Raw genomic sequence first — 21836 nt, forward strand, 5'->3', positions numbered from 1 at the left:
CATAATGTTCATGCAGATAGAAGCAGACCGAGTCAAGGAACGTTCAGTGGCTAAAATCAACAGGACTTCATGATTGATTGACTATGGGAGGGAGGCAGTTATGTTCCCCAGGAAGCAGAGACTAAGACAGAGATTACTGTGGAGGATGTTTACTAAGGAGCGCTCTTGGAGTCTACACGTATGCAAGAGCAAGGAAAGAAGGACTGGGTGAAGGGAGAAGCTGAGCAGCAATTCAGTCCCCACAAAGGCTTTGGTCAACCCCACGAGGAGCTGTGCATGTCTCTCAGAGTTGTCCTCTGTTGGGGTGAGGAGGCTGAACCTTTGTACTTCTGTGCTGAGCAGTCACTGGATGTAGGATGCCTCAGGAAGGGAACATGACCTTGCCTGAGCAGGCTTTCCTGAGCTCAGCCAACTCCCAAAGCAGCTGGCAGTGCAGAATAAATCCCTCATTTTGGGGGAGGAGTTTGGACTTTTTGTCACAGCCTCTACTACAGGTAAAAGAGCATAAGGGAGTAAGGCAGCCAGGCTGATTCCTAAATTTCTGATTTCTGCATCTTAGCAGATATACAACTATATATTGTAATCATTGGCTTACCTGTCATTTTCCCCCAGGAGGGTGGGAGCTACTCGGGCACAGACCGTATCAAACAGCGAGTACACAGCCCTATGGCTGGCACATACTTTGCTGAATAAGTGAATGTCTGTCTACTCCTATTTCCACTCCTCTCTCTCCTACATTTCCTTTGCTCCCCACCCCCACACCCTACCGCCATCCAATGTGGGAAAAGTCCAGCAGGTTATCTGAGGTGCCACCTGTGCTGGAGCTGAACAAACAGCAAATCAGGCTCTTCTGGTCCAGGGCACTCTGATGGGGAAGGCAGGCAGTGCCAGGAGGAGGGGAGTTAGGGGAGACAGGTGACGACATCCCCACCCACCTCAAGCCTAAATCCTCCTTCAATGTCCCAGCCCCTGTAAACTCAGTGCTAGCTGGAACAGGTCCTCTCCGAAAGACAGCTTGCATAGGGCTCTCTGAATTCCCCGTAAACTCAGACCTCATCCACAGTCTAATCTGGTCTTTGACTGATGCTCCCACCTCCAACAGCTACTGCTGGGGGCTGCAGAGTGGAATTTCAGGGTCATATTGGAGTTTCCTTGGAATGGAGGAGAATGGATAGCCAGCAGGGCAGAAATCTTAGTGGAGGCAAGTCCTGCCCAAGGAACCGAACACACCTCAGTTCTGTGCATGTCCCCTTAAGCTTTGCACCGGCTGCACCCCAGTGATCTGCTCCCCTTCTGGTCCCCTCCCATGGGAACCTGACGCCCCACACAGGCTGCTCCACCTGCACTAAGAGCAAACAGGGAGTGACATTGTGTTGGTGAGGGTGGGCGCTGCCTGGAGACCATGAAAGCCAGCACCTCCTCCCCTCTTGTGCCAGTGCTGGGCCAGAATTAGAACCAAACCCCACCATCACCCCACCCCTCACTGATTTATTCTAAGCAGTTCTCACTGCTACCCAGGCTGCCCTCACACCAAAGTCAGACTCTTCCTCTGGGCAGCCCTTTTGCCTGTCAAGGTTCCCCGGAGAACAAATGCTGCCCCCACATCCTTGCCCGCTGAGGACGGTTCTTTGGAAGCTTTGGGTAGAAACCTGGGTGTTGGGCCCTGAGGTAGGAGGTGAAGGGTGCGCGGGCAGATGCAGGGGCGACCCCAGCCCTTTGGAGAGGAGATGCAAGAACTACGGTATCGATGGTGTCCAGGTCACTGGGGCCACTGAGGCATAGTATAGTAACCGTGGGTGATGCCACCGTGTTAGATGCCACCCCCACATCCCCTGACCCACCGGGGAAAGATGCTAGATCCCACGGCGGCCGCTCCCTCTGACCCTCCTTCCCCCACCCAGCATCTCCCTCTCCGCCACCCCTCCATCCACCCGTACTGCTACCCTCGCCAGCACACACACACACACACACACACACACACACACACACGGACGCACACACTCACACTCCCAAGAATTCTGCCGAACCAGGACGGTGGTGAAGGGGAGTGGGTGGGAAGGAAATCTCTAAGAGAAGACCGGAGAGGCTAAGGAGGGGGCGAGCCTGGAGGACTGTCCCTGTGGGTGAGGGGAGCGCAGAAGTCCTGAGCGTGGGAGGGGGGCGGAGAGTCACCTGGCGGGACCGAGGCGGACGAGCCTGGAGGGAGGCGAGCCTAGGCGGGGCGAGCAGAGGAGGAGCGGCGGGGCAGGGGCCAAGGTTGGGGGCGGGGACCAGGCGGGGCGGGAGCCTCCGCCCGAACCGCGGCGCGAGCAGGTGGAGCCGCAGCGGGAGCCCGCCGGGCCGAGCTCGGGGAGGCAGCGGCTGGGCCGGGGCCATGGAGCTGCTAAAGCTGAACCGGAGCGCGCAGGGGTCCGGACCCGGGCCAGGGGCTTCCCTTTGCCGCCCCGGAGGGGCCCTCCTCAACAGCAGCGGTGCGGGCAACCTCAGCTGCGAGCCCCCTCGCATCCGCGGAGCCGGGACACGAGGTGGGTGCCTCCCTAAGCCCCCTCCACCAGCTCCTTCTCGCTGCACCCCACACTGATAGAGATAGAGGCCCCCACTGCCTCCTCAAACGCCTACACCATCCCCTCATAGTACTCCCTCAGTCCCTAAACAGCTCCCCCGACACTTCTCCCCCCCCCCCCCACCCCCTCCACGGCTCATAAAAACTCCATCACAGCTTCACACCACCTGATCAGAGCCCCTTCACACCCTGGTCTCCTGGTCGTACCCAGAGCCACTGGTCATCCCCAAACACAGCCTCCTGCCCAACACAGAGCCCCCTCCTAGACACAGATGGCCAGGAAGCAAGGACCTCCTCTTGCCTATCCTTCCAGGTCTCTTCCTTTTAAATCCAGTTCACAGAGCCACAGCGGGGAAGGAAAGGAAGAAAAGAAGGCAAGACTGGGAAAAAGAAGAGAGCTGGTTGAGGGAGGGAGCACTATGGAAGGCTTGAATGGGAAGTTAGAGCTATATAATCTCCTGTGTCCTCTGCCCCACCCCTAGCCTTCCCAAAAGAGATCCTCAAACCGGAATTAGGCTGGACATTGGGGGCTGCACCCTAGAGATGCCAGTCTCCATTTCACTCCTCCTCAAATCCTCCTGCCTCCCAAAGGGGAACTCTAATCAAAGCTCTGTCCCCTCTCTTTTTCTGTCTCCAAGTCCCCTCCAAGCACCCTCTCCAACCTGCCTTTCCTTAGGTTTCCTCCTCCTAGAGCCTGGCTGCCCCTTCTTCTCCTATCTCTTGTGCCACCATCTCCCCCACCCCCACGGCTTCCACTCACTCAGTCCCCAAAATGACTTTCACTCCTCCCACGGGCCAACAGCCGCATTTTCTCCACAACCCAGCTCATGATATATGTTTTCCCTTCCTGCACCTTTTCTTTCCTTAAATGTCTTCTGGACACCTGCTGTTGTCGCTGAGCTAGGTGCTGGGGACACAGGGATGAAACAGACCCAGTCTGGACCCTCATCAGTCCACAGTCAAGTGCAGAAGGGAGACAAACCAGTTGGAAAATCACAGTCACTCTGAGAAGTCCCAGGAGAGGGTCTGAATTGTGGGCATCCAAAGGAGATGGGATCCAAGAACTTCATAGACAAGGGAACCCAGGAGCTGGGTCTTGAAGTTGGAGTTCAGTAGGCAGAAAAAGGAAGCAGGGGGATTCTAAGAGAGGGAGCAGTGCTGAGCAGAAGGAAATTATTCCACGTTCAAGAAGGGAAAATGGCAATAAATTTTAATTTGAGTATTTATCCCACAAAATAATGTATATGCTTTCTCAGACCAGTTTTTACACACTCTCACTTAGATTGCTTCATTCTACAAATATTTATTGAACCAGAGAAAAAATGAACACAGTTCCTATTTCATGGAGTTCACAGTTTAGTGGGAGAGCCAGGCAAGTAAGCAGGGAATTGCAGCACAAAGTGGGATGTGCCTTAGATTAAGGCTGTGGGAACACAGAAGAGGAGCTTTAGTCTAGCTTAGCCTTGGGGGTCAAAGTGGGCCTCCTGAGAAGGTAATTGAAGAAAAATTTAAGAAGACAAGGGAAAGCCAGACAAGCGAAGGGGCAGGAAAGGCAAGAAGCATTCTAAGCAGAGGAACAATATGTGTAAACGCCCAAAGTTAAAATCCATGGTACTTTCGTTCAGTGTGTCAGTTTCTGAGTGCCTGAAACATACATCAAAAGAGAGGTAAAATGAACACTCAGGATGAGCACCAACCTAGAGGGTTTACAAAGAGCTTCACAGACCTGGCTAAGGAGTGTAGATTTTTATCCTGAGGATGATGGGAACTACTGAAAGACTCCGTAGTACAGCCAGGATTAGTTCTATAGTGTAGAAGATGGATTGGAGGACAAGACATGAAAGGGTGGGGGATGGGGTGGACACTTTAGAAGGCTATTCTGTTTCTCTGATAAAAGATGATATGGGCTTGGACTAAGGTTTTGGCAGTGGGGATGGAGAGAAGTGGATGGATTAGAGAGGCACTTCTGGAAGTGGAATCAACAGAACTTGGTAGGGATTCATTAGAAATGGAGAGTGAGGAAGAGGTCAAAGGATGACATCCAGGTGTCTGGCTTGGACAATTAGATGGATGTTGGTGCTATATCATGAGAAAGATAACAAAGGAACAGAAACAAATTTGAAAGAGAAGAACTATAAATTCACTTTGGAACCCACTGAGTTTAAGTGCTGTTGAGATACCCAGGTGGGGGTAGCCAGTAAGCTGTTGAATCTGGTGGTCAGGAACTTAGGGGAGGGGTGCAAGCTGGGAATACAGACTTAAAAGGTCTTTGCCTACAGAAGGTAATGGAAGCCACAGGAATAGCTAAAATCATACAAAGATGACAAGATGAAAAAAAAAACAGGTCCCAGGGCAGGACCCTGAAAAAGACTGAGATTTAAAAGCCAGGCAAAAGATGGAGAGCCCATGATGAAACCATCAGAGGGACAAGGCAAGGGAAAGATTTCAAGCAGGGTGGGATAAGTGATGTCATATGGTGCTGATATAAGTTGAATAAGGACAGAACAGCATCCTTCAGATCCACTAACAAAGAAGTCCTTAAGAGGAGTTGTGGGTATTAAGGCCTGACTACAGTTGGTTGAGGTTTGGGAGGGTGCATGAGGAGGTTATGAGAAGTGAACCAGGGTGTGTAGATGAAACTTTCCAGAAATTTGGGAGGGAGAAAGAAGCAAAGAAAAAATAGGATAGTGCCAGAAAGAGCATGGGATTGAGGAATGGTATGTGGTGGGGGTTGTCTTTGAGTATATGTGTGTGCAGTAGAGGCAAGAGTCTTTTTAAAATGTTGATGCAGAATGGGCCAAGACAGAGGAAAGGAAGGTCAAAGGCTCAGCAGAGAGCAGGGACAGTCCACAGAGCAGGGGACCCTGAGAAAGCAGACCATGAAGTGATTCAGAGCACAGGTGCAAGAATTGGCCTTGCTTATCTGGATGTTGTTACCTACACAGAGTGGATGTTACCCAGGCAGTCAGAAGTTACCCACAAAGACTGTTTGCCACTCACTCAGATACTACATGTTAGCCAGGCTCACTCCAGTGTTACCAGTAGAAATGTGGATGTTACCCACATTATTCTTATATGTTACCCACATAGACCAGAGTGCTAATGTTCACTCAGATGCCACCACTGAAAACCAGGTATCACCCACAGTTACTTTAACAATGCCCATAGTCATTTAGATGTCACTCACCCATCAGACACACTTGCTTTCATTTTATCATCCACACATAGATATCACCCATGCTCACTTAACTAACCTTTTCCAGATATCACCCATAAAATCATGGTTGTTAGTCTCACACATTCAGATATTAACCACAAAGACTCAGATATCACGTGTGTTCACTCAGGCACTGAGTTATTTTACTCAGTCAGATTGATCTCTCACTTCACATCTTAACATGTTAACATCTCACATCCATGCTCACCTAAATATTGCCTACACATACTTGAATATTACTTTCTGCTTACTCAGCTACTACCATCATCATTTGGATATTCCCCCATTCAGTTCAGACCTCTGAATATAATCCACATTTTCTGAAGATGTTATCTACAAAACGAGATGTTATCCTCAGACATACTACCTCTGCACAGTCTAAATTTGCCCACTCTCAGTCAGGCATTATCTACAGACACGTAGTTAAACCCTTCTCAAACCTTGTCCACAAAAATATGTATTACTTTGACCCACCTAGATATTATCTCAAAAACTAAATTATTATCCAATGTTCACTCTGATATTACCTGTACATCCTTCCATATTATTTCTGCTCCTTCAGTGAGTACCCATTGACATTTGGATATCCCCATTTGCCCAGCTATCATCCACAATCAGTTGCATGCTGTCCATGATCACCACAGACACATGGGTATTGCTTTGATGTCTGTGTTCATGGGTGACCAGATCCAACATGCCACTGGAAGGCAGGATTTGAGGCATCAGCAGCTTCGGTGTTGTTTCTTATAAAGTCCTGCTTTTTGTGTTTGGCACATTATCTGGATTTTTGTGCTCATACTTATCTGCCACCATCTGGAAAGAACAAATGCAGATCTTTTAGACCCCAGAAACAGAAATGAACTGTCACAGTCTTCTGAGTTCTCTGGCCCGGCAGGATGATGCCCAGAGGTAGTCAAGGCACTAGAATCTATAAGGTGCCACTCCCATTCTTCCACCCCAACCTTAAGTTCGTAGTTGCCGAAGCCACCATGATCACTCCTATTCCACCACACAAACACACATGGATGCATACACATAGGCAAAAACACACACACAAGTCTTCATTCTAATTGCTTTTTAGTGACTTTTGAAAAAACTAATAGGCTATTTTTACAGTAGTTTCAGGTTTACAGAAAAACTGAATGGAAAGCACAGGGAGATTCCCACCCCACCTCCATATACACACAGAGAGACACACACAGTTTCCCCTACTATTAATACCTTGCATTAATGCAACGCATTTGTTATAGTTGATAGGCCAATATTGATACATTATTAACTAAATTCCATAGTTGACATCAGGGTTCACTTCTTGGGTTGTATATTCTATGGGTTTTAAAAGATTTTTTTTAATGTTTGTTTATTTTTGAGAGAGAGAGAGAGAGAGAGAATGTGCAGGCGTGCACAAGCAGGAAAGGGGCAGAGAGAGATGGAGACAGAATCCCAAGCAGGCTCTGCGCTATCAGTACAAAGTCCCATGCAGGGCTAAAACCCATGAACCATGAGAATGACATGGGCTGAAGTTGGACACTCAACTGACTGGGCCTCCCAGGCTCCCCTCTATTCTATGGGTTTTAACAAATGTATAGTAACAGCTATCCACCATTAGAGTACTGTACAGAATAGTTTCATTGCCCTAAAAGCCCTGTGCTCTACCTTTTCATCCCTCCTACCCTCTCCCTGGGCCACTGGCTCTAAGAGTGCTTTTAATTAATCTTTTTCACATCTCCTAACTGTTCAACAGCAAAGACGTGGAGAGATAGTATTGGCTGGAAATAAGCTAATCGCTGGGAATGCCCAGAAAAATAGCAAAGTGTTGTACGATCGCTGGGCAATTTTACTGGAACTTTGTCCCTCTAGTTTTCAGGAGTCCCCATGCAGATTGGGAAATTGATAAGAGTGGGCATCATCTCATCTTTCTGCTCCACCAAGTTCAAAGACACACATGGGATACATCAGCTGGGTGAATGAATGAGAAATGTGCTTTTCATACTTCAGGGTGTGTACCAACTTGAGGTGTGGTTATTGATTCAAGAACTAGTTGAAGAGAGACATCCAGAGGAGGATCTGAAAAAGATGATAGAATGGAGAGATTAAGGAAAGTGGAGGGGTGGGGGCGGTAGACTGGAAGGAGACACAAAAAGTACAGGATAGAATACTAGCTCACACACACCTCAAATTTTCTACACATAAGCCTTCCTTGCAGAAAGGGAGACATGTCTCCAAAGAGACAGAGGCAGAGAGGAGGGCATGCTGGAGCTTTAGAGGCACAGAGGTGAAGCATGGATGGGGCAGGACAAAGCAGGTGCATTTGTGTGGAGAGTGAAAGAGATTCGTTCAAGATTAATTAGCCAGCATGTGTGAACACCTCCTATTTGCAGGACATTATGCTAAGTGCCAGGGATATGCAGAAGAATGATCTGGGCATTGCCCCTGTCCTCAAGAAGCTCATAGTCCAGTGGAGGAGATAGAGAATTAAACATAATAATACAGTGAGCAATGCCACACTGGAGTACAGAGAGGCAGAAAGAGGCACTGAGATTGAGATTTGATTGGGGAAGGAGGCAGCATGATGAATGACAGAGGGGTGAGGGAGCAGCAGGAGGCAAAGCATTTTAGAGATCTGGAGACTCAGCTGCTATTCTGATTCAACACCTGACTTGACTGTGTGATCTGAGAACTAATGTCACTGCTGGGTTCTGTTCAGGAATCTCTTGTAGATAGCATGCACTTGATGCCTACAGCTGTTTCTGAATAAGTTGGTTATCATCATAAGAACAGTTTAATTCAGAGCCTAAGCCAAGAGTCAATGTATGGGGCTGCAGAAGGGGGAGCTGCAGCTCTGAGCCCTTCCCTCCCCACAACCTGGAAGGCTCTGGCCCTGCCTTCTCTCCCTTCAAGCTCTCATGTCTCTACGCTGAGGCCATGGGCTTGGGTGACTGAGTCCAGCTTAATTCAATTCACTTTTGTTTGGGTCTGCTTGGTTGTGATATAGAGGCCCAAAGATGGATCCATCCCCTAATAGACAATGACACAAATGAATGGGGTCAGCCCTCTGTCTAGCCCAGCAACACTAGTGTCCTTCCTGTGAGCTCCCACAACACTTTGTATATCTCCCAGCTTTACTCCTTATCCCACTGTGTGGCAATTATCTATTTATGTACCCAAATTTCCCTCTGGACTGTGAGCTCTCAGATGGCAGGGAATTTGTCATGTCCATCTCTTTGTCCTCACTGCCTAACACAGAGGGAGTCCTCTGTAAATGTTTGTTGAGTGAAAATGAATGTTAGGAGATAATTAAAATACAAGGTAGAAAATAAAAAGCATTCTGATAGATGTGTAAGGAACATTCATGGGTCAGAGGAAGGGGAGATTAACTCCAAATGAGGCATCCAGAAAGGCCTTACAGAAGAGGGGGCAGTTAATCTGAGTCTTGATGGGCAGTGGTGTATAGGAATTTACCAGATACAGAAAACCAATTTGTGATGGGGGGAGGGTATTAGTGGCAGTTGGTGAAAGAACATTCCAGGCTGAGAAATCAATGTTAGCAGTGGAGGAAGTCATGAGGGTGCATGATGCCTTCAAGAAAGTGAGTCATCCAGTGGCTTAAGTGGGTGCATTGCAAGAGGAGGTGAGACAGGACAGTTCTCAGAGGATCTGGAAGACACGCTAAAGGGTTGCAGACAGTACAGGGAAGGTGAAGAGGGATTTTTTAGACAATAAGGACCTGACCTGACCTATGTTTCAAAAGGTAGTGGGTGATCAATAGTGCCAAATGTTACAGGGAGATCAAGTAGAATAGGCTGAGAAGAGACCTTTGGACTTGGCAGTTAAAGCTTAGTGATCTTGAGAAGTGTCCAAACAGTGATGGGGGGGCGGAGGGGAGATGGATCGGGCACTGGACTGTAATCGACTGAGGAGTGAATGAGAAAATGCAAATAATCCTTTCAAGAAGCTTGGCTGTAAAGAGAAGGGAGAATTTGAAGCAAAGCTTGAGAAGAGACAGACCTTCTCAAGGAGAGGAGGAGTTAAGCCAATTTCCCTAAGCCTCAAGGGGTTAGAAACCTAAAGGATTCAAGTGAACCCATCCGCTGAGTGGGAGGAGGTATTCCTGGGATGCAGAGGGATCTAGCTGGGTATCAGATGTGGGGAATAAGTGGGCTTGGAGGGTCTGGCTGAGTGGGAGCCAGACTCCTTGCTGCCACCCCTCTGTTTTCCTACCCAGAACTGGAGCTGGCCATCAGGATCACCCTTTATGCAGTGATCTTTCTGATGAGTGTTGGAGGAAATGTGCTCATCATCGTGGTCCTGGGACTGAGCCGCCGCCTGAGGACTGTCACCAACGCCTTCCTGCTCTCACTGGCAGTCAGCGACCTCCTGCTGGCTGTGGCTTGCATGCCCTTCACCCTCCTGCCCAATCTCATGGGCACATTCATCTTTGGCACAGTCGTCTGTAAGGCGGTCTCCTACCTCATGGGTAGGTGAGACAACCCCTGCTCCCCTCCTTACCTAAAGTTCTTGCTGCACATAGGGGTCTTTCTCAGTAGGGCCTGAGCAAATCACTGGTTGAGTATGTAGTACAAGTTTCCTGAATGACCCCTTCCTCTTCCCTTGTTTAGGGGTGTCTGTAAGCGTGTCCACACTAAGCCTTGTGGCCATCGCCCTGGAGCGATACAGTGCCATCTGCCGACCACTGCAGGCACGAGTGTGGCAGACACGGTCCCACGCAGCTCGTGTGATCATAGCCACGTGGATGCTCTCTGGACTGCTCATGGTGCCCTATCCTGTGTACACCGCCGTACAGCCAGTAGGGTCCCGTGTGCTGCAGTGTGTGCATCGCTGGCCCAGTGCACATGTTCGCCAAACCTGGTGAGGGCGCCCATTCCTGGGAATTCCAATCTCCATCTCCATCAGCTGCTTACTACCATTCCCCAGAATCTTCCTCCAGCTGCTCCAATACTCTGATTCCCTCTCCTCACCCACCACCCTGGGATTCCCATTTGGGGTTCCTCCCCAGTTCTCTAGCCCTTCCCAGCAGGACCCCCAAATCCTACTTCTACCTCAGGGGCCTGGTCACCAGCCCTAGAAAGGATCCCTTGCTCTTATTCCACCTGTGATTACAGGTGGACAGATATCCGCGTGATTGACCTGCTCTGTCTCCAGGTCCGTACTGCTGCTCCTGCTCTTGTTCTTCGTCCCGGGTGTGGTTATGGCTGTGGCCTACGGGCTCATCTCCCGCGAGCTCTACTTAGGGCTTCGCTTTGACGAAGACAGTGACAATGAGAACCAGAGCCGAGTCAGAAGCCAAAGAGGGCTGCGGAGCGGGGCAGGACCAGGTGGGTGATATCCAGCTCCCCTTCCCGGCCCCCACCCCTACCACCGGCCTTGGGAAGGGGCGGAGCCTAGAGTGGGTGGGGCAGAAAGGAGCCTGACACGCAAATGCTGGAAATCGGGGTCTGGTGGTTCTTGGGCTGGAGGTTGAGAGGACTCAGCCTGCTGCTCTGACCGCCTACCCTCTGTACTCAGGTTCTGCCCAACCCAATGGGCATTGCCGGCCGGAGATCGGGCTGGCTGGAGAGGATGGTGATGGCTGTTACGTGCAGCTTCCGCGCTCTCGTCAGACCCTGGAGCTGTCCGCGCTGACGGCGCCCACACCTGGGCCAGGATGTGGCCCCCGGCCCTACCAGGCCAAGCTGTTGGCTAAGAAGCGCGTGGTGCGGATGCTACTGGTGATCGTTGTGCTTTTTTTCCTGTGTTGGTTGCCATTGTACAGTGCCAACACGTGGCGCGCCTTCGACAGCTCTGGTGCGCACCGCGCGCTTTCGGGAGCGCCCATCTCTTTCATCCACTTGCTGAGCTACGCCTCAGCCTGTGTCAACCCCCTGGTCTACTGCTTCATGCACCGTCGCTTTCGCCAGGCCTGCCTTGAGACATGTGCCCGCTGCTGCCCCAGGCCTCCACGAGCTCGCCCCAGGCCTCTTCCAGATGAGGACCCGCCCACCCCCTCCATCGCTTCACTGTCCAGGCTGAGCTACACCACCATCAGCACGCTGGGGCCTGGCTGAGGGGTAGAGAAGGAGTGGGGGCTGAGGCGGAACACACCAATTCCTACAAGTAGGGACCCATCCAGACACACGAGAGACACAGACCCACTGACACAGGAGACTGACACCCAAAAAGCATGGACTAATCCCAACACACACACAAAAGTGGCTTACCTGACACAAAAGAAACAAACCAGATCCCCACACAGGACATAAGGCACACTCTTGATATGGGACCAAGCCTGGCACATAGAAACAGGGCACTGACTTTAGACGCACACAGACACAGCATCCCTAGCAATGGACTATCCATACATAGTGGAAATTCTGAGAGAGGCTGGCCTGCCTCTCATATACACATAGTAATGGCACTGATTCTTTAGGGCTCTGGAGCCTGGCACGGTACTGACTCCTGAGATGCTCCAAGCTGCCCGCCCACCCCCACCCCCAGTTTGACCTCACAGTGCCCTTCCCAATTTCAGCACTGAAAAATACCAACCAACCTAATCTCACACCTCCCTGACCAACAGGCTGTTTTGCACTGAAAAGTCCCTTCATTCCTTTCCAGTTAAATTCTATGGCCCTGACCCTCCTCCATCACCCAAACTCTTCAAGAAATAATAAATGACTTGGCTTCCTCCTGAACTTCCTTTCTGGACTTTTTTTTGGGGGGGGGCAGGTGAGGAGGCATTGGATTTTGTAGAATTCTCCCTCTTGGGTCCTTCTTCCATGGTCTCTCCTGTGCATGACCCCCTGCCAAAATGCCCATGGTCTGAGGCTAAATGGGGATGTGGATATTCTGTCTGGGTTGTCATCCTGGACCCACCTACACACTAGTGTCATACATAGTAGCTGGGGATGGGGGTGGCAGGCGGAATATCCATGACACATCATGATTGCTAAGCATTCTCCTAAAGTGGTGCCATTGCTAAGGTACTATATTAATAGGTAATTACTAAAATTTTATTGAAATGTAAGTGGAAGCACTATATAATAAGACTCAGTTTATTCAATGTGTGTTTCAAATACCAGGACTCAGATAATAAGTGTACAAGTTAAAGAGTAGGAACTTTTTTAATGCACTCTTCTCTGGTGTCAGAATCTGGCCAAGCTTCTGCCCCGTGGAAGCACCTTTACTGGCCAGCAACAAAGGTGGGGAGAGTGCTGGATCTGAATAAGAGGAATCCCAGAGCCCAGGCTTCCTTTTGACTATGAGACTGATCCAGCCCCAGAGAGAGGCAGAGACAGCAACATCATCCCTTCGCACACACAATGACAGGTAGGGAAGAACAGATGACCTCACCAGGGATATACATGGATAATCAGAAGTATGATAGAGTGAGAGGGTTTCTTGACACTTTGTCTTGTAACAGATGGGAAAATAGAGACCCAGAGCAGGAAAGAAAGCTGTTCAAGGTCATACAATAAATTAGAACAAGACAGAAATAATCCTATTGAAGTAGACACTAAGCTCAGATGGGAAACAAGCCATACCCATCATGAGGCAGACCCAAGTTTTGTGGGGCCTGGAGCTTACAAAACCGGGTGCCCCTTTTAAGAAAAAGAATACAAAATGACAGATACAAAATTGCCAGGACACTGACCAGGGCCACGGAAGGCGCCTATGCAGTGAGGAGCCCAGAGATTTAAGCCTCGTTAACCTCACAGCCAGTAACACCTCTAACTCCACCCACTAACTAGGCTGGACAAAGGCCAGGTGAAGGACAATGAGAAAGGAGAGTGGTCTTTTGTTTACCAGTGCTGAGGCTGCTCCCATCCATCCTTTCTACAGGGCCCTGGGCTGCAAGAGGCAGGATGCAGGAAGAAAAGAAGGGAGAAGGCGTTCCAAGCTGTCAACTACAACAGTGCAGGTTAAAAATAGAATCCCAGCTGGTCTGACTTACTGGAGGCAAGATATTGGGCCTTTCTTTCTCATGCCAACTTTTTCAGGGGCGGAAGTAGGGTTGCCCACAGGCTTTGCAGCACTCTGAAGGAGATTGCTGATGAAGGCCCATCAGGAGCTGGGCCCTGGGCTCCGGATGACCACCAGATGGCAGTGGGAAGCTGGGTGGGGTCGGGCTCCAAGTCCAGTGTGAGCTGAAGTACCTGTGGCCCAGGGATAGCCTAGAAGGTAGCACAAAAGCATGGCCTGAATAACACCATTTCGCACACAGTGCTGCCCTTTGGTCTCCCAGATACTTACACATCCATCACCTTACCCCCTCCCCCAAGCCCTGTCTAGTTACCAGATATGGAATCTCAGGGACCTCCCAACCATTTTCTGTCTCTTAAAATCTGTCAAACATTTCAGGTCCAAATTTAATATCGCTGCCTCCCAGAAGTCCTTCTTGGTCATCCTCACAAAGCTTGTCTGCTCCTGTAGTACTTACTGCTTTCTCTCTTCTATCATATTGACTTGTGTTCCTGCCTGATTTCCCATACTGGGCTGGGAACAGCATAATGTGGTGAGAAAATGACAGCCTGGGCTAGAAGGCGGGGTGACAGAGGGGGTGGGAAATGTGGAGCTTCTCAGTGCAGCGTGACAGTCATCTTACATATACCAATTCACTTCATTCTCTCCTACACAACATTTCTCTTTGTTTGACAGAAAAGGAAGGTGAAGCTGAGAAAGCCTAGTGGACTTACATGAAGTCCTGCGGCAACACTGAGCTCAGGTGTCTGCTCCCAAAACCTTTTCTTTTTCCAGGCATGCTGCATTGTCTTTCAAGGCTTAAAGACCTGGGTTCCAGTAGACCTGGTCTGCTTTTTAAAAGTTGATTTTGTGCAAGTTCTTTCAGTGAGTCTCAGTCTCAGCTATAAAACAAAAATAATTACATTAACTTCTGTGAAATGTGATTTATAATAAGAAATATACGTTGGGTCTTTACCCCCTCTCCAGGCACAGAGTTCCTAAAACCCTTGGAATTTGCTAAGTGATGAGAGCCCAAAAGGTGCTTTTTGACTTGTTGATGCACTGACTTTCCTAAAGCCTCTAGCTCACTTTAAGAACAGAGAGGGAGGCAAACCTTAAGAGACTCTTAACTACAGAGAACAAACTAAGAGTTGCTGGAGGAGGGGGATGGGTTAAATGGGTGATGGGCACTAAGGAGGGCACTTTTCAGAATGAGCCCTGGGTGTCATATGTAAGAGATGAATCACTGGGCTCTACTCCTGAAGCCAAGACTACACTGTATGTTAACTAATTTGAATAAAAATAAAAATAAAGAAAGAACACATCAAGAAATCTGCTGGCTCAAAAGAAGGAAGTGTTATCCTACAGGAACATTCCATCTGTTACTGGAAATATCTAATCTCCTTTGCTGACTGGTTTTATATATCAGTTGTATGGGCTTATACAGCTATTTATTTAGTTTTTAGGTTTATTTATTTTGAAAAAGACAGAGAGAGTGAGCGGGGGGAGGGGCAGAGAGAGAAGGAGACAGAGAATCAGTGCTGTCAGCACAGAGCCTGATGCTGGGCTGGTACTCACGAACCGTGAATCATGACCTGAGCCGAAACCAAGAGCTGGATGCTTAATGGACTGAGCCACCCAGGTGCCCCCAGTTGTATGGGTTTAGTTTAATGTCCACCTTCTATGAATAAATAGACTCATTTCTGTGGGCTGTCAAAAAAAAAAAAAAAAAGGGGGCTGGTTGCCAGAAGAACCAATCACATGATTAGGGTTAGACCTTTCAGCCCTGCCCCTGCCCTCCAAGGAGGAGAGGAGGGCTGGAAATTCAGTTCAAGCACCAATGGTCTGAGATTTAATCACACCTGCCTACCTAATGAGGCCTCCACAAAACCCAAAAGGACGGGGCTCAGAGAGCTTCTAGGTTGGTGAACATGTGGAGACTGGGGAGAAGTCCCACTTGGAGAAGGCATGGAGGCTCCGTGTCCTTTGCCCACAACTTGCCCTATGCATCTCTTCCATCTGGCTGTTTCTGAGTTACATTTTTTTATAATAAACTGGTGATTTAGTAAGTAAAATGTCTCTCTTGAGTTCTGTGAATGCTCTAGCAAATTAATCAAATCAAGGAAGGGGTTTTGGAACCTCCAATCTATAACCAGTTAGTGAGAAGCACAGGTAACTACGAGGACTTCCAACTGGCATCTAAAGTCAGGGGCAGTCTTGTATGACTTAGCCCTTAATCTGTGGGATCTGATGCTATCTCTAGGTACATAGTGTCAGGATTGAGTTAAATTGTAGGTCATCCAGCTGGTGTCAGAACATTGCTTGGTGGTGTGGGGGGAAAAAAAAACACATTGTAATCGGTGTCCGAATTGTAATTCACACTGCCATTTTGAGAATTACATAAAGCAATGCTCAAAAGTTCTTATCATTGTATCAGGCACATAGCATAACAAGGGTTAGACTCAAGATTGCTTTAAGACCAGCATGCAGGAATAACAGTAGGAAACAAGGTCCTCTGCAGACAGAGACCACCCCTAACTGAAGGGAGCAGAACTCTGGGTCCAAAAGGAAGCTTGGGGCCTGCTAAGAGATGGTATTAGCATGTAATGAAGTCAGAATTTGAATCCATATGTGCCTGACCCCAAAGCCCATGCTCTTTTCACTATGCATCCTGATTCTGATCTCAGTCATTCAGGGCTGGAAAGTTGGGAGCGATTTGGAACCACTCAGGCAGGATTCTTCTCAGGGCTCAAAGTAGAAAAACAGGTAAGTCTATTATTCTGCAGACCTGCATCCCTTGGTGAGCCCCACTTCTAGCATCACCATCCCCAGAGGAAAGCCCCTGAAGATTCACTTCCCCAAACAAGATGGGGACAACTGTCCTGAAAATCTCACCCCCTCAAACCTTCTAAGAAGGAAGGTTTCCTAGCTAAGTCTCAGATATGAGGTCAAATCAGAGAAGGGGAAGCATCAAAGTGAACATGCACAAGAAGGAGCCTAGGCCAAAAGCTGGCCCCTCCTATAGACAACTCAAGCCAGGGTCTTGGATGACCGTACACTCTGGTTAGTCAGGTCTCACTAGTGAGAAGCAAGGATGTTTTGTGGACAGACTTCATTCCTTGGAGTTATTTCTGGCAGAGGACAAGTGAGAGGAGAGGAAAGCAAGCATAAAGGTTGGGGAAGAAAGAAGGAGCCAGCTGGGATCAAATCTTTGTTGCTGGGATATAATGCCTAGAGGGGGGACCTCCTGGAAATGGTGGCCTTCATTGCAGATTCTAGCAATGTTCCTTTAGCTGTTTCTTATTCTCTGAGCCTTATTCAGTATCCCCAAGCCTAAGGAGACACTCGGTCAGCAGATTCTTCTTCATCATGCACAAAGATCAGCACCTCCCCCTTGGTAGGGTGAGTCTTCTGGAAACAGAATCTAACCCAGCCATGTAGCCACATTTTGAGGGAAGAAAATAGCTTACTGATTAGGCCCAGTGAAGTACTACTTTGTCTTAATCAAACACTTTTGAGTCCCAGAACCCACCTAGGCATATAAGTAATAAGAGATAAGACATGGAAGGGATCTTGAGAAGTATACATTTGAACGATGAGGCTGGTTTGAGTGATAAGGCTGTCCAATTTCCCAGGGTGAAACACGTAAGCTTTAAGCAATATGAGAAAGCCAGAAACATAAGCTTTCCCAATCAGATACATGATCCCATGGGCAGGGAGAGACAGATGCAAAGCCCTCACCTGGAGATGGGCAGGGCCTTCCAGGTGGAACTTAGTTTGGGGGCGGGGGGAATCCCTTTCCTCAAACCAGAAGTAACTCCCCAATGCTTCCAAATGCAGCAGTATTAGTCAGCCCTGAAGTAATGAACAGCTCTTCAGGGCATTTGAAGCAGCCCCCAGGCCACCTACATGTGTGGCTCTGTAGTTCAGCCCTGAAAAGGCAAAAGCAAAAGCGATGGGGTCGTTGAAGCAGAGAAGTCTGGCTTTAAGCCTGGAATGTTTAGTTCCTGCAATCAGAGAGGTGGAGGACCCTGCACACATGTCAGGGACATGCCACACACACAAACTTGGAATGCTGGTACAGGTCAAACCAGAACTAGACAGCAATAGTGGGGATCTGGCCAGAGGAGACCAACAGGAAGCTACAGTATAGGGTGCTAATGGCAGTTTCCTGGTATGAAAACTGGTTTTACTGGAAGGATCTGGTACCCAGTCTACCTCAATGCCACTTACTAACTATGTAACCATTAGTTCTGACTGGTTACTTTCCCTTTCTGAACCTCAGTTTCCCTCATCTGACAGTATCCCTCATCCGGGGATAGTTCATGCCTTGTTATGTAGTTGTGAGGGTCACAAGAGATGGAGAAGCTATCTCCCCTGGAAAACAAGCCCAGGAAGATTGTTGGGAGCCCCAATATTAAAACAATTCTAGCACCCACCTCCATATGTAACCCAAAGTAAAAATAATGCTTAGTCATAACATCATATAATAAAGTCCAACAAACTTCTGCCTTCCCCATGATGAGTACCTCAGAGACTTTCATTTGAAATGTCAAACATTTACTTATAATTGTTTAGTAGTCATATGGGTACAAAACATAGAGAGTCAACTAGTTCTACAAAATTAAGGCAAATAGCAGTCCCCAGCCCCCTGTCTTGCTCCTCTCCCATATTCCTTCCCCAGAAGGAATCACTTTCAAATCTTTTATCATTTTTTTTTAGTATTTATCCCTGTATCTTTTTTTTTTTTTTTTTTTTTTTTTGAGAGAAAGAGAGCAGGAGTGTGAATAAGCATGCAAGCAGGGTAGGAGCAGAGAGAGAGAATCTTAAGCAGGCTCTAGGCCCAGCATGGAGCTCCATGCAGGGCTCGATCCCATGACCATGAGATCATGACCTGAACCAAAATCAAGAGTCGGACACTTAACCGACTGAGCCACCCAGGCGCCCCTATCCCCATATCTTTTCATAACATGCTAACACTATTTCTCGGTTCTTCTGTTTGGTAGTATTATCTATTGACTATCCACCATGGAAGATGAAGGGTTAATTCTCATGTCTACCACCAGCCCACCAGAAACACATATTCCTATACTCCCCTTTCTACCCAATAAAATTGTCACATAACTTTTGTTATCGTGATGACTAGCCTCCAAAGTGATCTACAATGATGCTCACCTCCTTGTATTCATGTCCTTATGTACTCCTGTCCCACATAAAGTCGGGTTAACTTGTATAACCAACATAATATCAAAACGTTTAATAAAGGCAGGACCCACACCTGCACTTGCATTACTTAGCCCCACTCCCTGCACCATAATCCCAGCCCTGTTGGGTCCTATCTTTATTTCACCTTCTGATGTTTTTTTTTCATCATGGATTTTTTTTTGCATTAATTTGTATTTTCCTCAATATGACATTTAAAAATTCCTTATCTTAATTGCTAAATTTTCTGGTACCTCTTTAAATTTTGCACCTAAGTCACCTCACTTACTTTACCTTAGTCCCAGCCATAACATAGTCTAATTGCTTCTTGAGAAAGGATGCATGGAAGGTAAATTTTTGAAAACGTGTCTATATATCCCTAATTCTAGCCTCACAGTGGTTTCATAATTTGACCAGGTATATAATTATAGGTTGGGATTTTTTTTTTTTAACCAATATTTTGAAGGTGGTGTTCTATGAAGTTCAAAGTTCAGCTTTGCACAGTGGCTGTCAATTTTGGAATTTTGTTGGCTATACATGTCAGTCCTATTCACAGTAGGACAGGACTTAATTTAAAAGTGGAGGACTAACAGCTGATGGGCAGTTTTGAGCAGTGGATGGAGCTTGTCAACTGGAGCTTTATTGTAGAGTGACCTGGTTGGGCTGTTGGAGAACTCCAGATGCTGGGATCTTTAAATCTTTCCTCTTAGGCTGGTCAGATCACCTAGAGAAAACTTTTCCTATTTTCTGAACAGAAAATAAAGTCCTGGGTCCCATCACCTGAGGAGCCAGTGGAGGAAGACTGCAAGGTGGAGTGGGGTGGCTACCAGGCCTTTAATGTGCTCATGTGTACTTAAGTGTCCAGTATTTGTGGTCTCCCTGGCTTCAACTATGCCTGAAAGACCTTCAGTTTTATCTTCTCCAGACAGATCTCCTGCTTCTGCCTAGTAAGAAGAGCAGTACCTTCTTCTCAACAGCTTTCAATCAATCTTCTTTTATTTTCCCTCTACCCCATTTCCAGAGATACCTTGAACATCAAATCCTAAGCCTTTTGAGGGATCTATCATTTAGTTGTGGAGTTCTTGGCTTACCCTGTACAGTTATAGGCTCTATTAAATCATTAGACACCTGTCCATCTATTTTTTAGTTCCCAAAATGCTGTCATCTCTCTTTTTCTCACCATCTCTGAGGATTTATGACTTTAAAAATCCCTTGAAAAAAATAAATAGCTAAAATAAAAATCCCTTTAAAGTCAGTTCGGGGAGCAGGGCAATGCTCAGCATGGCACCAGAGGGTAACAGAGCATAGGATATGGGGATGCATTCTACATCTTGGCCTAGGAGGATGAGGAAATCCTATTTCCTAGCTTCCTCTCAGTTTCACTCATATTGCAAATAATGCATTAGTTGAAAAAATCCGTTTACTGTGGTTTTGGTGGGGTTTAAAAGGGGAGCAAAATTGTATGCCTATATTCAAAGTGTAATCTTTATTGGGAGGTACCCTAGGCCTCTTTTCTATGGAAGTGTCCAACTTGGATGGTCAGCTTCAGGAGGTAAATTTTGGTCTCCAAAGAAGCAAACACTGCTGGTGCTTACAAAGGTACAATTTCATTATCAGCATAGTGTTTTCCTCAAATATTAACTTTAACTGTAACAGTTATAATTTACCAGTTAGTAAAGCAATTATAAAATAAGTTATTTCATCCAGACGGCTCCCATGGATGGGTACTGGGTCCTGCTGGCCTGGTCTCTGGTAAGTCCTCGCAAGGGCAAGACCTGAAGGAGAGACCGCCCCAAGCCAGTTCAGGAGGAGCCGCAGAGTTACGAAGCGTTCTCAGGGGAAGTGGTTCGGTGCCAGGCTCTGCCATACACCTTCGGGTTCCCGCTGGTACGGTCACCTCTCCTAGGTCAGCCCCAGGGATAAAGCATCCGCGCCTTTTTCGGCTGCGGTCGCCCCGCCCTCACCTCGCCCCGCCCCCTGGGCTCGCGCCCACCGGCGCGCGAGAGCTTTCAACTTCCAAGGCCCGGTGGGGAGAACCCGAACCGCGCGCGGGAAACGGCTGAAGCCGGGAACGGTTGAAATGAGAGGGAGGGAAGCTGAAGCACGGAGCGGTCGCTGGCTGAAATAGGCTTTCGGGAGACAGGGAAGCGGCAGAGAGGCGAGGAGGGTGAGCGCAAGGGAGGCTCTGTAGGAATGGGAATCCCACGAGGGGAAACGGAGAGGAAGGAGGGGCGGTTTGATTGGGTGATCCATAGGAAAGGCGGATCGATGGGCCTGGAGCAGAGGAAAGCCAGAGAATGGGAAGTTCTCCTGAGGGGGTAAAAGAGGATTTTGGAGGAGAGTCTCTGTGCTCACTCCAGCAGGGAGGGTCGATCACCGGGGACAGGAAAACAAGTGTTCCTGTGGAGTCCAGAAGTAGCTGCCTGGGTAAGCCTTAATTCTGATATGTTTTGATGACTGGCAGACCTCACTCAGCAGGACTTGGAAGACACTGCTGTAACTATTACAGGGTTAGGTTGTAATTGTTTTGAGCTGGCAAAGTGCAGATAACTGTAATAATTCTACCTCCCAATCACATAATGTGTAATTAACCCTTTCAAAGTGCTTTCCCATCTTCTAATCCAGTCCCTGCGACAGCCTTGGTAAGGTCATGAGATGGTTGCCTTGCCCTCTTTTTACAGGCAAACAAGTTAAACTCAAGTGAAATGATTTGCCCAGAGTCATAGATCAAGTAAATGACTGAGTAGAAACAATAGGTTGGTTGAGATTTTAGTGAAGCCGGTATCAGGCAGTCTGAAATAAAGATAATTATAGCAGGAGGCGACTCTGCAACAAAAGGTAACACAGAAGTGATGATTTGATGAGCCCACAAAATAAAGTCTCCAGACTCAAAAAAAT

General features: G+C 48.0%; 1 protein-coding gene and 1 long non-coding RNA gene across 6 annotated transcripts in view; one reads left to right on the plus strand and one right to left on the minus strand.

Annotated features, from left to right (window-relative positions):
* Positions 1-2162: 2162 nt before the first annotated feature.
* On the plus strand, positions 2163-12469 carry CCKBR (cholecystokinin B receptor). Of its 2 annotated transcripts, none has more exons than XM_045484325.1 (5): positions 2163-2525; positions 10006-10257; positions 10400-10649; positions 10944-11116; positions 11307-12469. In XM_045484325.1, exons 1-5 carry the CDS (start codon positions 2375-2377, stop codon positions 11843-11845), a joined length of 1365 nt encoding a protein of 454 aa, XP_045340281.1. In that variant the 5' UTR covers positions 2163-2374; the 3' UTR covers positions 11846-12469. The 2 variants fall into 2 exon arrangements, with proteins under 2 accessions (XP_045340281.1, XP_045340282.1); XM_045484326.1 differs by lacking the exon at positions 2163-2525 and adding an exon at positions 7280-9369.
* LOC123601293 overlaps positions 5893-21836 on the minus strand; it is a 109960-nt gene continuing 94016 nt past the window's right edge. For 3 of the 4 annotated variants that reach the window (XR_006714033.1, XR_006714032.1, XR_006714035.1), the window contains 3 exons: positions 14471-14638; positions 13729-13948; positions 5893-6593 (listed from right to left, as the gene is read on the minus strand). This is a non-coding gene — a long non-coding RNA (uncharacterized LOC123601293). Of the gene's footprint in view, positions 6594-13728; positions 13949-14470; positions 14639-20605; positions 20888-21836 lie in introns of those variants that run through there. The other variant, XR_006714034.1, reaches the window with a different exon arrangement.

The sequence above is a fragment of the Leopardus geoffroyi genome, chromosome D1, assembly GCF_018350155.1.
Source record: "Leopardus geoffroyi isolate Oge1 chromosome D1, O.geoffroyi_Oge1_pat1.0, whole genome shotgun sequence".
NCBI classification, from domain to species: domain Eukaryota; kingdom Metazoa; phylum Chordata; class Mammalia; order Carnivora; family Felidae; genus Leopardus; species Leopardus geoffroyi.

Coding starts and splice junctions, on each gene's coding strand:
- CCKBR (XM_045484325.1), top strand. CDS start 2,375: ATGGAGCTGCTAAAGCTGAACCGGAGCGCGCAGGGGTCCGGACCCGGG. Junction 10,258..10,399: donor GGCGGTCTCCTACCTCATGG/GTAGGTGAGACA, acceptor TCCCTTGTTTAG/GGGTGTCTGTAAGCGTGTCC. Junction 11,117..11,306: donor GCGGAGCGGGGCAGGACCAG/GTGGGTGATATC, acceptor CTCTGTACTCAG/GTTCTGCCCAACCCAATGGG.